This window comes from Crotalus tigris, unplaced genomic scaffold (assembly GCF_016545835.1).
Source record: "Crotalus tigris isolate CLP2741 ecotype Arizona unplaced genomic scaffold, ASM1654583v1 scf7180000017551.9496454, whole genome shotgun sequence".
Classification (NCBI taxonomy): Eukaryota; Metazoa; Chordata; class Lepidosauria; order Squamata; family Viperidae; genus Crotalus; species Crotalus tigris.
The window spans coordinates 4,247,458-4,264,279 of record NW_024096469.1 but is presented as its reverse complement, the minus strand read 5'-3'; the positions used below and the strand labels follow the sequence as shown (position 1 = coordinate 4,264,279).

The following is a 16,822-nucleotide window of genomic DNA, read 5'->3' as shown; positions in this document are numbered from 1 at the left end:
GCAACGTTAAGACTTGTGAACTTCAACTCCCAGAATTCCTCAGCCAGCCAAGCTGGTTGAGGAATTCTGGGAGTTGAAGTCCACAAGTCTTAAAGTTACCAAGGTTGGAGACCCCTGCTTTAAATAGCTTTGTGAACTGCACAGTCCCTGGGAATCAAGCAGCATATAAATTTAAAGAATGGTAATTCAGAATGCAGTACCTTTTTTTTTTTCAAAATGATGTACCAGTGCATGGATTTACAGCCAATAAATAGTAGTTCTAATTTTTTGTGTTCTTCTGTGACTTTTTTTTTTAACATTCTCAATGTTTTTTAATTCTAATTTGAAATTAGAATTTGAATGTGAGTTATAAGGGACAATTTCCTTCTCTAGCTTTAAAACAGCAATCCCCAACCTTTGCAGCTTGGTGGCACGATTGGGGAGGGGGGAACGGGGCCATGCAATTGGTGGGCTAGCGTGTGCGCACATGCACACAGTTCTTGTGCAAGCGGCAAGCCAGTGTGCACATGCACAGCTCAGATTGTGCAAGCGGCAGGCTGGTGTGCACATGCAATTGCCCACTGGCTCGCCACTCACAGAAGTTCAGCTGCGCAGGCATGTGTGTCCAGCTAATAGGCTACGGTCTGGTAGTGGGCCATGATCCAGGACTTGGGGACCCCTGTTTTAAAGTATATGTGTAGATAAGCCATTGTTCAGATCAAAGATGTATATATCAAGGATGATCTGGATCTACTGGTAGTTCTGTGAGTGTTGGGATAGATTACCTGCCAGATATTCTTGACTTTGACAGTTGTAAAATTGAGGTTGGATTTTTGCTAAATTCTGATTATTGATTACAAATTCCCAGCCTGAGACGTGTGTTCAGAAGTGCTTGTACCTGAATTCTTAACCATTTAGGTACATTTTCATTCCGAAATGTAAAAGGAAATTATAAATAGCACTTAGCTATGGATGCAAATTGCTAGTGTCAGTTAAAATGGACAAACAAAATTTACTCAGGCAGCTTATAAAAAGTTTAATTTGTTTAATATTCATTGTGCCAAGAGGAAGAATGAGGCTTGGAATATATTATTAATTAAAACACAAAAAGTTTTATTTATTCATTCATTGATTTTTTTATGGCTACCCATTTGTAGCTCGTGGTGTCTTGTTTTTATAGTCTGAATGTATGACATGTAAATTAAATGATGCAGTATTAAAGTAGCATAAGGCAATATATAAAGTGTTTAAATTATTTAAACACTTATGCAAAGATTAAATCTGCACATTTCAAAATTATGTATACATTAATCTAGTACTTATTAGTCTAATGATGTTAACAATATATACTTTGCTATGGAAAGCAAAAGAGAAGAGAAATTTCATGGGCATATATTTGTTGTGCATTTCCTTTGGCAAACTGGCACAATAGAAACTGTTATGGCATGATGGTAAGAATATAGCATTGCAGGTTAACTCTGCCCACCGCCAGGAGTTTAATCCTCACCGGCTCAAGTTCACTCAGTCTTCCATCCTTCTAAGGTTGATAAAATGAGGTCCCAGATCGTTGGGGGCAAACTGCTGCTATTGCTAATAAAATATTGTTTCAAATTTTTTTTAAAAAAGCCTGATTCCCATGATTTCCACCTCCCTTCTTGCTTTTGTAATATGTTTTAGCAATGCCAGTCACTGAACGGCTGAATACAATTTTTAGGAACAAAGGGGTGTATAGCTAATGAGGAGTTGAACTCCTTGGCAATAGGATAGAGGCTTCCTGAAGGAAAGCATTGTTGAAGAGGATGAAGCTTTGTAAGTGACATAGATTAACTTTAGATGGGTTAATGGAATGATAAGTGGGAATGATCGTGAGAGACAGGAAGAAGAGCTGCAGACATGGCAACTATCATGTAAAAAAAAAATCTTAGTCCACAGAAGGAGTGGGGCTAGGAAGCATTTCAGAAGGGATCTTTCCTAGTTTTCCAGAGAGTAAAAAGGAGGATCAATCTTGCAAGATTCTGTTAATGTAAGCATACAATAAAGGTAGTGTTGGTACTCATAGTTGTGCTTTTTGTCTGGACTACCTCAAAGGGCTTAAAAAAGACTTAAATGCTTAAGCCTACGGTCTACTACTACTATGGTGGTATTGAAGTATTATTGAACATGAGAAAGGTGTATTTTGTATCACTGAGGTTGGTACCTTGAATATAAATGAAATTGCATTTGCAAAAAGAAATATGCATCTTTTAGTTAGAAAACACAGTAAATTATCTGGCCTCAACTAGTTAAGTATTAATCTTGGATTAGGGGATATCCCAAATAAATTTGTAATTACTTCAAACTTATTTATGCTTTAGGATGAAATTTCTGATGTTAGCCAAGCAGGGTCCAAATCTACTACACCAATCTTAACTGCTGCTTCAGATGTGCTTAAGTCTGCTGAGTCTCCCCTGCATGAAGACAAGGAAGGCCTTGCAAAGAATTCTGATTCATGGAACCAGAAATTGGACATAAGCAAGCACATTGAAGTGCAGGTAGCCCAGGAAACAAGAAATGTATCTATTGGTAAGTTGCTAGATTATTCACATTTTGAGTAATTTAATAGTTTGAGTAATTTAAAATCCATAGTATGCCTACAGGTTCCAGAATTAATAAATTTACTTAGAGTGCTACTTGTATTCCTTATAGGAAGACCTCCTCATACAGAAAGCAGCAGGAAAGTCATGTGAAGGTGGCCTTATTGATCACAAGCAGGCTTCAGTGTATTTACAGACTATGAGATTAAATAACAACTGCTCTCAGATTTAGTATATGATTAAGACTAAGTTGTCACATTTAAGGCTCTTTATGCTGGAAAAATATTATTTTCTATATGACAACATGTGTTACTAAAGTTTTTCACATTTAGAAAAGATGGTCGGTGAGAAGTGATCATTAATTTTGGAATCTAATAATCTTGTGCATTGACTGGTACAGTGGCTGGTATAGTGTAATGATTTTACGTGTTCGACTCGGACCAGGCAAAATTAAATTTTGATTCCTACTTGATCATGAAGCTCACTGTGTCAATGGGGGCCAGTCATTCTTTCTCATTCTTACCTAATTCACAGGATTATAGTTTGAGAATAAAATTAGGGGAGATCCTATGTATGCTGCCTTTAATTCTATTTCATATTCCTTGCTTTTAACAATATTTACTTATTTCTTTTGAAGGATCTAATGAAAATGATGACAAATCTGAAGTTCAGGCAATCATTGAATCCACTCCAGAGCTGGATATGGATAAAGATCTTAGTGGATATAAAGGTTCAAGGTATTTTGCCAGCAATTTTCAATCACTGGAGAGCTTAGGAAAAAATACAAATAGCACAAGAGAGTTTTGTAGCTCTTTGTGATCGTTATGGCATATGACCAATCTCTTGATCAATACTTTTCAGTCAGTACTAGTGTTCTGGCATTCTGTGGCACTCAGATTTTCTATTGATGCTCTGGCTCAAAAATCTTTGATCTACCGTGAAGGGCAAAACAGTATGTGCAGTAGCCATCGCTCAATATCTCCTCATAAGGGTAATATGTCAGATTGTTACGCTGCTTCTCATTTCCACCCGCTTAGCATGGAGGAAGAGACTGCAGGGTGTGGTTGGAGGCTCTAAAGAAATGAAAATGGCTAACCTGTTATGGTGGCAATGTGGATACAAAACTGTCAGGAAGAAACTAAGTGAATCAGAGGAGCTTGTAACCATGTGAACATCAGTGTTGTGGAGGAGAAAATAGTGCCTTGATTAATGTGCCTAATATTTCTGCATCCTACCAGGAAAAGACAGAGAAAGGAAAGGGGGAAAGGTTATTGCTGAATGTGTCATTTTGCTTTAGCTTTCTTAAATAGTAAACCATTAATTGTGGCATAGTTTTTTGTGGAGCAGAATTTACATTAGAAAGTTCGCACATTTGTACACTGAAATCTAGACTGGTGAAGTCTTTTTAAAAAGATCTAATTCTTTTCCTACATTCGAATTCTATTGTGTAGCACTCCTACCAAAGGCATAGAGAACAAAGCATTTGATCGTAATACAGAATCGCTCTTTGAAGAACTATCTTCTGCGGGTTCTGGTCTGATTGGGGATGTGGATGAAGGAGCAGATTTGCTGGGTGAGTATTTTTTTAAAATTGTTTAGAAATGGTGAAAGCAATTTACAGAATAGTTCAAGGATAGAGTTCTAAGAAAAAAGTACTCAAGATATTTCCATACATAATTTGCCTAGTGAATAGAGTTAAAAGCATTCACTATTTACCATAGCTCTTTGATGTTCTCATTTGTTTAAATGTTTAACATATAATCATATTTATGCCTGCACTTATTTATTAAAAAAGGGTTCCCATTAGCAACCAATCTTTTGGCCAATCATCTGGGAAACTTACAGCTCAAATAGTGGGTTGCGATGGTGACCATTTTGTTTATTTCATAATGGTGAGATTTTCTTAAATCTGCCATTGCATCATTATGCTTTCGGTTGCTATTAATGTATGTTAGATGACTATCCCTAATATTTTACATTTTTTTCAATCTGACAATTCAGTCTCCCTCCCACCTCCTCCAGTCTGGTTTTGTTTATGTGGATGAGTAATCTGGAAAATAGGCAGAAGAGAAAGGAGGAATTTATTTTAGGAAATCTGTAACTTTTTACCTATAAAAGAACTTCCTAGATGCTTTTTCTATCTAGGAATTAATGGGGAAGGCAATGTTTCCCCCTCTTGTAAAGTTTTAAAAAAAGGAGTGCTTTTGACATTAGTACAGTTGAAGTGGGGATTGCTGTAAAAGTCTGGTTGTTCTCCCAAGTTTTGAGCGGGGGTGGCCGAAGCCCCTCTTTGGGATATTAGAAGTTAATGGGATGTTTGGGGTGTCTGCTGGGTTTGCTATTTTGCTCCTTTTTCTTTTTTTGTTCTAGATTGTTTTTTGTAGTTTGTTATTTCTTATTATATTGTTTTATACAGGTAGTCTTCAATTTCCAACCAAAACTGAGCCCCAAATTTATGTTGCTATAAGCAAGACATTTAAGTGAGTTTTGGTCCATTTTATGACCATTCTTGCCACAGTTGTTAATTGAATCACTGCAGTTGTTAAGTTAGTAGCACTGTTGTTCTGGCTTCCCATTGACTTTGCTTGTCAGAAGGTCGTAAAAGGTGATCCCGTGACCCCAGGGCACTGCAAAGGTCATAAATATGAGTCAGTTGCCAAGCGTCTGAATTTTGATCAGGTGACCATGGGGATGGTCATACAGTTATAAGTGTGAAAAATGGTCATAAGTCACTTTTTTCAGTGAGGTTGTAACTTTGAACGGTCACTAAATGAAATGTTGTAAGTCGAGGACTACCTGTATTGCCTGGTGTATTGTCAGATGCCCAATGTATTTGGAGTTGGGTGGCATTGGAGGGAATAAGATAAATAAATGTTTAACATGCCTTAAAATGTCAAGAGGAATTTTTTCTGAGGTAACATGTCTTTTGTTGTACAACTGAGATATATGTGAATTGTTCCTTCTTCAAACACTTCTTGGTGGAGGAACATCTTCCACCCCAAAATTCATGCGAAGAACACACTTCCCTCTATTCATTTGAAAGTGTATTTTTGTGTTAGTTTAAAGGGAGAGAAATCTTTACTTACAGAAAAATACTACATTTCCTTTCTCCCTCTCTCTCTTTTCCACTTCTCTTTGTAATTTAGTTCCTCGCCCCTGGCTCTGTTTGCTTAAAACAAAACCCAAAAAAGAATAGTAGATGCTGCCAATGTTTTATAACTTATCCCATTCCTCTAGCAGTCACTTTATGTTACGCCCATACTGTTTCTGCATTTTTTTTTAAAAAATAAGATTTTTGAACCATTAAGGTTAATCCTATAATAGATATAAACATCATAGTGGCACCTGATGAGTATGGTCTCAGTTATGTTATTGCTGTTGAGGGAAGTGGGGAGTGACTTTGATGAGAGGAGAAATGGCTGTAGTAAAAGCATAAAAAAGGGGGATACGTTAGAGACTGCAACAATTTCACTTTTATACCAAAATAGGTAATTTTAAGGGTATATTTAAATAGATCACTAATGCAGTATTAAGGTGATTAACAGGCAGGCCATCATTTGTAATACTGCTCAGTTGTAACCATGTACTAATTACTTTAGCATAGATTTGGTTTTTTTTGTTTTGTTTCTAGATAGTATGTGTAAATAGGGCTACCAATATGCATAATGGTACAGAAGCCCAGTGGTACTTAATCTGAGGGAACACATTTTATATGAAATGTTTTGTATTAGTAGTTTACTGTGTTGTATTTTGGCATGCTTTTGCAACATTAGTTAAATGGGTTTCTCCAATTTGCTTTCTCTTGGGCTGCGTACCCAGGAGAATATTCTGGTTTGTATCCTTTTTATATATTTGAAAGTGATTGTTTTGAAGTTCAGCATTCTTGGCTGTTGCTTTCATAATGTCTGTTTTGCAGTTTGTTTTGTCTTTATCCTGCCTAGTGCTTTTTAATTTATTTTGCCTGATAATTATTCTCTACTCAGAATACCAACAGTTAAAAGTGTTGTTCACATAACTGAAACAGTTCCTTCCTCCAAACTGAAGTATTCTAAAAACTCAAACTTTGACCATTCGTTACGAATAGTCTCCTTTCTGTGGTACTGATCCAAATTCTGCCAATGCAAACGTCAACCTTGGAGAAATGATTGGGAATAAGCACATGGCAAGGAGTAATCGTTCTGAAACAATTTTCATTATTTTTTGAGTCTTCATGCAGGACAAAAGGCTGTTTTCTAATCTGTGAAACCTATGCAAACAGGAAACATGTAGGATGCAAATTACATACTGGCTAGTTGGAAGACAAAAAAAATAAAATAAAAAATAGAATGTGATTATGCCACCCTGACAGAATGGACACAGAGTGTTTCTGCTTCCCACACAGAAAGCCCAGAATCTGGGAATTTTTTTTTAATCTATGGATTTGAGCAGTACTTTGAGTGTGTCTTATCAAACAAGCAAACTTCTGTCCATGTGTTTATATTTTTCCATAGTGCAGTCAGCCTGTCAAGTGTTAGAAGATCCGATATTGAAATAAATTGTACTAAATGCATAAGAATTCCAAAAACTTGTTTTTGCCTTGCTCAACTAACTTTCTGCACAATTTCAGTGTGCTCACAGAATACCCCTCCCTGCAAGAATTTCCCTGTTCCCAAGAGGGACATTTCTGGTGTACAAGCATAATAAATACCAGGTAGCCCATTTGCTCTAGAAGTCATTTAAAGTTTTGTACTTTGAAGTGTAGGCATGTTTTTTTGATGAGAATAGTAGCTTTATTTAAGCCTTAAATAAATGATGCACAGGTAGTCCCATTACTTCGCATGTTGCGACAATCTGACAATCATTAAGTGAGTTCACCTAGCTTAATCACCCCTACCCCCTGCTCTCCCTGATATAGACGTTAAGTGGAGCATGGGGTATCTAAAACTGGGAAAACTTTAGTAGGCCTAGCATAGGCTCAGGCCCACCTGATGCAGACTCCCCAGGCTTTCCCCACTCCCTCAGACACTCTGTGCTCTACTTCCCAACATTTGGGGTCCCCACAGTCCTTGAACTTGCTCTCTTCCTGGATCCCCGCAGGCCTTTCCCCTCCACACTGGCTCCCAATAGACCTTTTGCCTGCTTCACATCCTGCCAGGCCCTACTTCTCCTCCCCACCCCCTGTCATCCATTGTGCACTTACCTTTCAAAGATATCCAGAGCTCCAGACCTGTAGAGTTGTAGCTGCTCCAAAATGGCAGCTAATTTTGGAACATAGTCATCCGGCCCAGTTTTGAAGCAGTATTTTGTGCTTTCCTAACAGAACTTTCTGCAGCACTGTGCATTAGGGAAGCAGAGCAAACTGCTTCATCTCTGGACCACGTGGCTGTGTCCTGGAAGTGGCTGTTGCTTTAATGGGGCCATAAGCTTTCCACAGTGCTGCATAGAGCAGACCGTTTTGTCCCTAGGACACGTGGCTGCATGCTGGAAGTGTCTACCATTTGGATGTGGCCACAGTTCCTTGGCGGCTGCTCAGAAAATGGTGGTCCCTTCTGGGACCCAGGGACCCTGAGGGATGGAGTGGCTTGCCTTCTTTCCCCAACTTGGGGCTGGAGCCCCAGAGCTCTTCCAGAGATAAGTGTGCAGTGGGTGATGGAATTGGAAAACAGGTCCAAGTAGGGACCCAGTGGAGCAGGATGAGGGAAGATAGACAAAGGGGAGGCCACTGCAGCATCTCTGATCATAAGAGTCATGAGAGTGAATAACCATGGAGCCGATATAGCGGCTATAACTTTGGAACAGGGTCATAAATAGTTTTTGAGGGGTGGGTCTGTCATGACTTCGAATGGTTGCTAAGAGACTGATTATCAAGCTAGGACTGTCTGCACTTATCAGTCTCATTTTCCATCATTTCATGTATATGCAGTAATACTATGCATTTTCCTACAGTTACTCACATTTTATGAAGTCGGTTTTTCAAAAGCTAGTACAAAATCAATGATATTCCATTAGTCTTTTGCTGGATCTTGTAAGATATATTATTAATAGCTTATTTTATTTTACCTATATTAAATATGGATGGGAATATATGTGGATAACTGTCAATTAACAACCCCAAATTATTAACCTATTAGATTTGTGTAAAAAGGCCCCATTAAAACTCAAATATCAGACGTGTTCATATTATACTGCACCCTTTCAAAAGATAATTCTTGTAATAATATATAGTCTTCTCTATCTTGCATTCCATTAAAATATATGCTATTTTGATACAATGGAGCAAAAAAAGTAAAAATGAATCTTTTATGGTTAAGAGCATGTTCTACAAGAAAAAGGTTTAAGTATTTTTCACTTTAGAAGAATTGGAATGCAATACGACGTTTAAAAAATTAAGCATGGTTTAGGTGATGAGGTTTGCAATGACTTGATAAGGGCTGCTTTTTTGCAAGGAATTACTTGGAAACATCTCATTAAACTGAGTACTTCTTCAGTCATTTAAATGCCACATTTATTTTTTTAAAAAAAACCTAAAGGAGGTTATTGAGGGAAAAACAAAACAGGATAGGTAATCCATAATTCACTTCTAAATCCATCTGCATTAAAAATAGCAATGACTGTTATTATCAGCTCTGATAGTGAAATGAGATCTGATTTTAACAGTATTTCTGAATGCTACCTTACTGGGGGTGGGATGTTCTCCCTTTCAGGCCTGTTGTGATCTTTGGAGAGATCTCTGGTAGCTGCTCTAAGAAGAGGGAGGTTGGATTGGATGGATCCTTGATCTAGACACGACTCTCTTTTAACTGTTTGTCTGGCTGTTCTACATACGTTGCTGCAGCCATTTAATGCTGGCTTTACCCTGAAATCACTCATATTTCAAATTCTCAGCTTTCTCTATTCTGTACTTCATTTTTACTGTTCTCATTACATATTTCTTCTTCCTTTTGCTCTTCATGGGATGCATGGGCTTTAAAGACCATGATTTCTTTGGTAAGGCATCATCTCATTTGAGGAACATTTGCAAGGGCTTTGCATTATTTGAGTTTCTTAACATTCAACATTTCTTGTGGTGTCACCTATTTGAGTACGAGATTACATAATATAAAGTGTTCTAAGTTTTTCCATTGTTTTATACTGTTGTTACCAAATGAAATAGAATTTATTTTGTTTTGTCTGCTTGGACTAAAAGTATTTTGCCTGGCTCCTTTGGGTTTCAAAATTGAATTTCATACTGAGATTTACAACCTAAGAGCAAAATACTTTATATCTGAAAACTCTTTTCTGATCAGTGGTTATGATCATAGTGCTCTGATCACAGAATTCTGCTTGTGAAATTCTTTCATTTTAGTGAGGATACAAATCTGTACACATTTCTGTAAGATAGTAGGAAAATTCCACTGAAATTAATGAGCTCTTACTTGTGCAGTAGAATTGTGAGCACCAGAGCACCTGCTGAATATGCTGATCAGTGCAGTTGTTAAAACTTGTAGTTGTTAAAGCACGTTTCTGTCTTTTAATATTTCTTTATTCTCTACGGTTTTTGAAAGGAATGGGACGTGAAGTTGAAAACCTTATTCTGGAAAATACACAACTACTCGAAACCAAGTGAGTAATCATTTCTCGGTTTTTAGATACACTAACCTATTTCTTTAATTAAACATGATGTTGCATGCCCACAAGTTGCTGTCTGATAAAGTATATAATCATTTCCCCTAAGTCTTGTGTGTAACGGCACATGTATACATGCATGGAATTTTGTGAAAGATACATGGTAATTGATGTGGTGTTCCATTGTTGTAGAATGAATAAAATATCCTATAAATACAAGCATTTGTATATAAATATAGAATAGATTTCCAAGTCTTTTATAATTCTACAGCTCTACAAATATTTTATTAATAGAGCCATAGAATTATAAAAGACTTGGAAATATGAACACTGGAGGTGGTTTCATTCTGTTTACTGGCAGTTTCAGGACAATCAAAAGGGATTTTCATTTATTGAAATTCATATCATATTTTAAGATAAGATAAGATAAGATAACCTTTATTGTCATTTTTATACTGTGGGCACAATGGCACACATCAAAAATGAAATTTAGTTGCCCGCTCTCAAAGTGAAACACATACATGACACACACCTAAACATACTATGAACAACATATGTATAGACCCACATCCCTACATATACATAGCAATAAATACTAAATATTGTCCATCTTGAATATATAACAGAAGGAGGACGCTTGAGAGTTTGCAAGGTTAATGCTGTATGGAATGAAACTCTGGCTGAATCTGGATGTTCTGCTTCGGATAGTACCGTATATGCCGGCGTATTAGGCGACCCGGCGTATAAGACGACCCCCGAGTTCGACGCCGGGTCGCAAGACGATCGACGCCGAGTCGCATATAAGACGACTTTCTAGGCATGCGACTCGGTGTCGATCATCTTATACGCCGGAAATAACGTCATTTCCGGCGTATAAGATGATCGACACTGAGTCGCATGCCTAGAAAGTCATCTTATACGCCGGAAATAAACGTAATTTATAACGTTATTTCCGGCGTATAAGATGACTTTCTAGGCATGCGACTTGGTGTCGATCATCTTATACGCCGGAAATGACGTCATTTCCGGCATATAAGATGATCGACACCGAGTCGCATGCCTAGAACGTCATCTTATACGCCGGAAATAATAAATAAATAAATAAACGTTATGACTCGGCGTATAAGACGACCCCCGAGTTCGGAGGCTGTTTCATCGCTCTCAAAAGTCGTCTTATACGCCGGAATATACGGTAATATTTATTGCTGCTGGGTTACTGACTTAAAAATATAATTAGTTAGGCACCAAGAATTGAGCATCCAGTTTTAAGAGTACTCTGATTATCGTATCCTATGTGCAAACAATAAGAGGTGACTTCCTATCACATCTGAAGTTTGTTCTTTTGCAAATATTCAATTTTTGCATGATATTCATGATTATAGTTGACAAAAAACTGGAAATGGAGGTTTTCACCTCAGAACATTAGATTGTACCAGATTTTTGTTAAAAAGACCTTTATGAAGTATATTGGCTTCACTTGGCAAAATAATAGACCATAAAAAAGTAAAATCAAATTTTTATTTTTGCTTATTGTATATTGTATTCATTGTATGCATTGTATGTATTTATTGTAAATGTTGCTGTGATGAAAATAGATCTGTGAGTGACATTATTTCTGTCACTGAATGTTGTTAGAAATGATTTAATTGCAAACATCTGTGTTCTAGAAATGCCTTGAATGTGGTGAAGAATGACTTAATAGCAAAAGTTGATGAACTGACATGTGAAAAGGATGTGCTGAAAGGAGAATTGGAAGCTGTAAAACTAGCCAAACAAAAGCTTGAAGAGAAGAATAAGGAGTTGGAGGAAGAGCTTAGAAAGTGAGCATAAAATTCTTGAATGTGTTACAGTGAGTCTCCTAGAAAAACTCTTGGACTAATTTGATTAATTCCTCTTGTTTAGAGCCCGTGCAGAAGCTGAAGAAGCAAGGCAAAAGGCAAAGGAAGAGGATGATGTACGTATTCATACTAATAACATTGGATCTACATTTTCTCTTATTCTTGCAGTACTATAGTTGGATTGATCCTCCTAGTTTTCTGTGGCATTATTGTACAGAAATATGAGCTTACAGGTTCCTTGTGTATGCCAATCCTGTAACATAGTCTGTTTTGTGGGGGGGTAAAACAGAAATTCTGAAAGATATTCAGTTATCATATTTTCCTTCATTAGGGCCAAAATTGGTCATGAGGCCTTTTCCCCTCATTGTTGTCAATATTCACAGTTACCTGTAAAGTAGTCCTTGATCTACAAATGGTTTAGTGACCATTTGAAGTTACAACCGCACTGAAAAAGAGACTTACGACTGTTTTTCATACTTACAACACTTGGCATGCATTTATGATGGATACAGTGTACCAGGTCATATGATCACTTTTTGCGACCCTCTTGACAAGCAATGGGGAAGTCAGATTCACTTAACAACTGTGGCAAGAAAGGTTGTAAAATGGGGCAAAATTCACTTAACAACTGTCTTGCTTAGCAACAGAAATATGGGGCTCAGTTGTGGTTGTAAGTCAAGAACTCTCTGTACTGTAAAAATTATATATGATTGGCGTTTGTGCTTCCCAGTCCACTTAATTAAGTGTGCTTGCTATCTTTTCAACTCTGCAGAGTGATATTCCTACTGCTCAGAGAAAGCGATTCACACGTGTGGAGATGGCCCGGGTTCTCATGGAACGAAATCAGTACAAAGAAAGGCTAATGGAGCTTCAGGAAGCGGTGCGATGGACTGAGATGATAAGGCAAGTGCAATTTATGGTAACCTGGTGGACAGATTAAACAAGTCATACACATTTTGTTTACTAGGCAGGAGAAAGTGCTTCATTCTTTATTTTAAAAGCAATTGTTTATGTACTGTATTTGTTTTTTTTAAATAAACATTTCACAAAAGGAATCTATTTAAAAAACTTCAGCACTGTTAAAGGTTAACAGAATTATTACAACATATGTTTTTGTGTTGTTTTTATAGATACAACTAGGTTAAGATGAATTTTTGTAGGCGGACAAGATTAATTTTTGTTAAAATGATCCAGGTTTTACAGGTATCGCTCAACATTTGCTTTGTCTAGATTTAAAGTCTGTTCCAAAGACCTTCAGAAATGTGTGTCTTTGTGTGTGCACATCAGTGTGCGCGCATACACTTTAAGTCACTGTTGACTCCTGGCGACTGCCTGGACAGGTTCCTGCAGTTTTCTTCATAAGATTTCAGAAGTAATTTGCCATGACTGCCTTCCTAGAGCTGAGAGACAGAGTGACTGACCCAATGTTACCCAGTTGGATAACCTTGCCTAAGAAGGTTCTCCATGTGTAGAACTCATGGACTCCAGGTTTTCAGCCTGGTGTCTTAAGCATTACACCATACTGGCTTTTGCTTCAGAAATGAGCTATGAAAAATAGCATAGGTTGTAGTACAGAGGGAAAGAAATGGGTTTTATTATTTTATGTATTCTGTTAAGATGGAAGAAGGAAAAAAGAAGAAGTAAGAAAGTTGTTGCAGACGAGCAGAAAAAGTCAAAGCATGAAAAAGAAAAGCAGAGTGGAAAAATAAGGGAAAGAAAAAATGGAATTAACTAACTGGAAAGCTGAGGCGGATGTGGTACTTAGAAGTTTGATTCAGTTTCTGCTGTGGGAGAGGGTTAGTTTCGAACCGGCTGTTACGGTTCTTGAGAGGGATATCACTGGGAAGCAGCATGCCATTCACACAAAATTGGCCTAATGCCAGGTTGCTATTTCTGAATGAAATCTGTTTCAGATTTAAAACTGGCCAAATTGGTATTCTAACTATAGTAAGACAGATGACATGATCACTCTAGTAATAGATTACTGATTACAGCTGTGCTTTTGGTGTAAACTTAACTTGACACGGAGGCAATTAAATAGTAGAATCTAAACCTCTCCAGGTCCTGTTGTACATTTAGCTGACTTTGGCCTTGTTACATAGTGCTGAATATGCATTAAAATTTTCAGAGTATAGATCAGGGGTCTTCAAACTTGGCCCTTTTATGACTTGTGGACTTCAACTCCCAGAATTCCTCAGCCAGGCCTGCTGGCTGAGGAATTCTGGGAGTTGAAGTCCACAAGTCATAAAAGGGCCAAGTTTGAAGACCCCTGGTATAAATCATTTACTGCTGGCAGTGTGTGTGTATGCATATATGCAATTTATAGGCCTTCAGAGTAATTTAGGAAAACACATGATAAACAACTCAGAGAGGTAGTGGTTCCTCTTCATTGAATGTGCTCGAGTGGCTATGCAGATATCTGTCTATGAGGCCTTAATTTAAACTCCTGAGCAAGGCATGGATTTGGTGACCTAAATGTCCTTCCATTTCCATGTTTCTATGATAAATATATGGGTTAAACATCTGTCCCACTTACCGAATATATAAGACCATCCACCATCTCTATTTGGCTTTTCTCAGCTCCTTTCTGAGTATGTATTTTTTAAAAAAGTGGCACCCAGTTTTGTGTGTGTGTGCCTTCGAGTCAGTGTTGATTCTTGGTGACTGCCTGTATAAATCCTTGCAGTTTTCTTGATAAGATTTTAGAAGTGGTTTGCCCTTGCCTGCTTCTTCGGGTTGAGAGGGAGTGACGGGCCCAAGGTCACTGAGCCAACTTTGTGCCTAAGGCAGGACTAGAACTCATGATCTCCAAGTTTGTAGCCTGATGCCTTAACCCCTACACCAAATTGGCTTTCTCCAATTAGTTTGAGCTAATTTTTTTAAAACTTCTATTTAAGATAAACTACATTCACCATCCCTATTTTGTTACCATCTAGTTGCCTGATAATCTACTGGTTGTTTTCAACTTAGTTTTTACAGAAAACAAAACAATTCATTTTTAGGATTAGATTGAATTATTTTGCATGAGAAAAATCTTCAGTTACATACTGGAGCAACACAAATTCATTTTGCTCTCATGTAGTAAGTATATTTTCAACCTGTACAGGTGATTGCTTGTTATTATTGTGAATTAGTTATTGTATTGAATGATTGCAATTACTTTTATTTTCATAGGAGATACAATTGAATTTAAGAGGGGATACAATAGTGCACAAAAGCTGATTTCTTAAATGTCATATCCTCATGTACAGCTGTGGTGTTTTTTTTTTAGTGTAAATCTCAAATTCTGTTTCAGAATTTGGAAAATCATTAATGTGGATTTACTTATAAAATGCCAACATGTCTCCAACTGTATGAAATCCTCAGACGTTAGAGATGTTATAATCTGGGCTTTTTATTTTTTCTTTAGGGCATCAAGAGAAAATCCAGCTATGCAAGAGAAGAAGAGATCGAGTCTTTGGCAGTTGTAAGTATTGAGATACAAATACTTGTATTTATTAAAAATAATAGTATTACTCTTTTAGGGACTTTTAATTAGTAATGACTATCCATTATTTTCTTTTATTGTCTAGTATGCCAGACAGGTAAGATGTTAAAGCTGAATTATATTGTAAGATGCATCCTGAAAGATTTATTGTGCACTTAGCAGAGAAACATAATTGTCTTTCTCTAATTGTGGCAGTTTAAAACCATATTGTTTGTATGCTTACTGATTTCAGTTCATCAAATATGTTTGAGGGGAGTTCAAATTTTTGCTTTTTGCTCTGTTTAATACTAAAGCTATAATTACTAAAATTGTACATGAGAGGTTGCATGACTGTCCTGTGTCCTCCGAATTTTTATTTTATTTTTGTGAGGAATAAGTTAGGATTATTTGGTTAATGAAAATGTTACGAGCTGGCAAAATTGCAGGGCTCAGCTGCTAAAGATTCAGAATCCTGCAGGTTTGTGTCTTTATAATACTTTTATTGCTGCTCACGTTATCTGTTCTTACCTTCTGCTGTGGTATTGGACTGATATACAGAGATTGTAAATCCCTACGACCAAGACTAATTTATGAACATGATAATCCAGTATGTTTGGATATATACCCACAGATTTTAGTTTAACTGGACATATTTTGATAGTCTGGGTTATTAAAAAAAGAGATGAAAATAATATTTATTTAAAAAGTAGGGGAAAGAAACAAGAGGAAATGGTGGAAGGGAAGCAATCTTCAATAGGAACCTAAAAGATGTAACAGTGGACAGGTGATAAATTTTATAGGTTGAGTGTATTCTGAAGTGCATTTGCCACCCAGAGGAAGCTCTTCTGTGAAGAACTGCAAGTCAGCACTCTGCCACCCTTGGGATACAGAGCTGGTCTTCTCCCCTTGTTATCTTAGTGATCAACCAGGACTATCATACTAGCAAGTGGTCTACGATATGGCTTGTTTCTCCAGTTTCTAAATCATATTCATGCTAATAGTTTTATTGCTAGAAATGTGCTGTATACATATAAGGAAACTAAAAAAACCCTTTACGGTAGTCCTGGCTGAGACTGCTGAAGTTGGGACAAGCCCACTAGAAGCCTGGTGACTGGGAAGGCGTCTACAGCAGCCAAAGGGCAGAGATTCAAGGTAGGGGGAGATAGGTGGGAAGGGTTAAAGCTGAAGCAATCTGCTTGGGGCAAGAGAACATGACTACGGGACTGTGGCGACTGATAAATGAAGGCCAGTTGCCAAGCAGCCAAATTTTGATCACATGACTACAGGGACCTTGCAGTAATTATAAGTTCAAGGACCCGTTATAAGTCATTTTTTAGACTGCTGTCAGATCTTCAAATGGTCACTGAACAAATGGTCATAAT

At 37.3% G+C, this 16,822-nt stretch overlaps 1 protein-coding gene across 12 annotated transcripts in view; it reads left to right on the top strand.

Moving 5' to 3' along the window:
• SPAG9 (sperm associated antigen 9) overlaps positions 1–16,822 on the top strand; it is a 98,143-nt gene that overhangs the window by 38,336 nt on the left and 42,985 nt on the right. For 4 of the 12 annotated variants that reach the window (XM_039344027.1, XM_039344002.1, XM_039344062.1 and 1 more), the window contains 8 exons: positions 2,334–2,541; positions 3,190–3,289; positions 4,004–4,125; positions 10,076–10,133; positions 11,804–11,956; positions 12,039–12,090; positions 12,747–12,877; positions 15,384–15,440. In XM_039344027.1, coding sequence (XP_039199961.1) covers positions 2,334–2,541; positions 3,190–3,289; positions 4,004–4,125; positions 10,076–10,133; positions 11,804–11,956; positions 12,039–12,090; positions 12,747–12,877; positions 15,384–15,440 — 881 coding nt within the window. Of the gene's footprint in view, positions 1–2,333; positions 2,542–3,189; positions 3,290–4,003; positions 4,126–6,371; positions 6,384–9,503; positions 9,519–10,075; positions 10,134–11,803; positions 11,957–12,038; positions 12,091–12,746; positions 12,878–15,383; positions 15,441–15,546; positions 15,559–16,822 lie in introns of all 12 variants that reach the window. The other 8 variants (XM_039344010.1, XM_039343969.1, XM_039344037.1 and 5 more) reach the window with 4 other exon arrangements.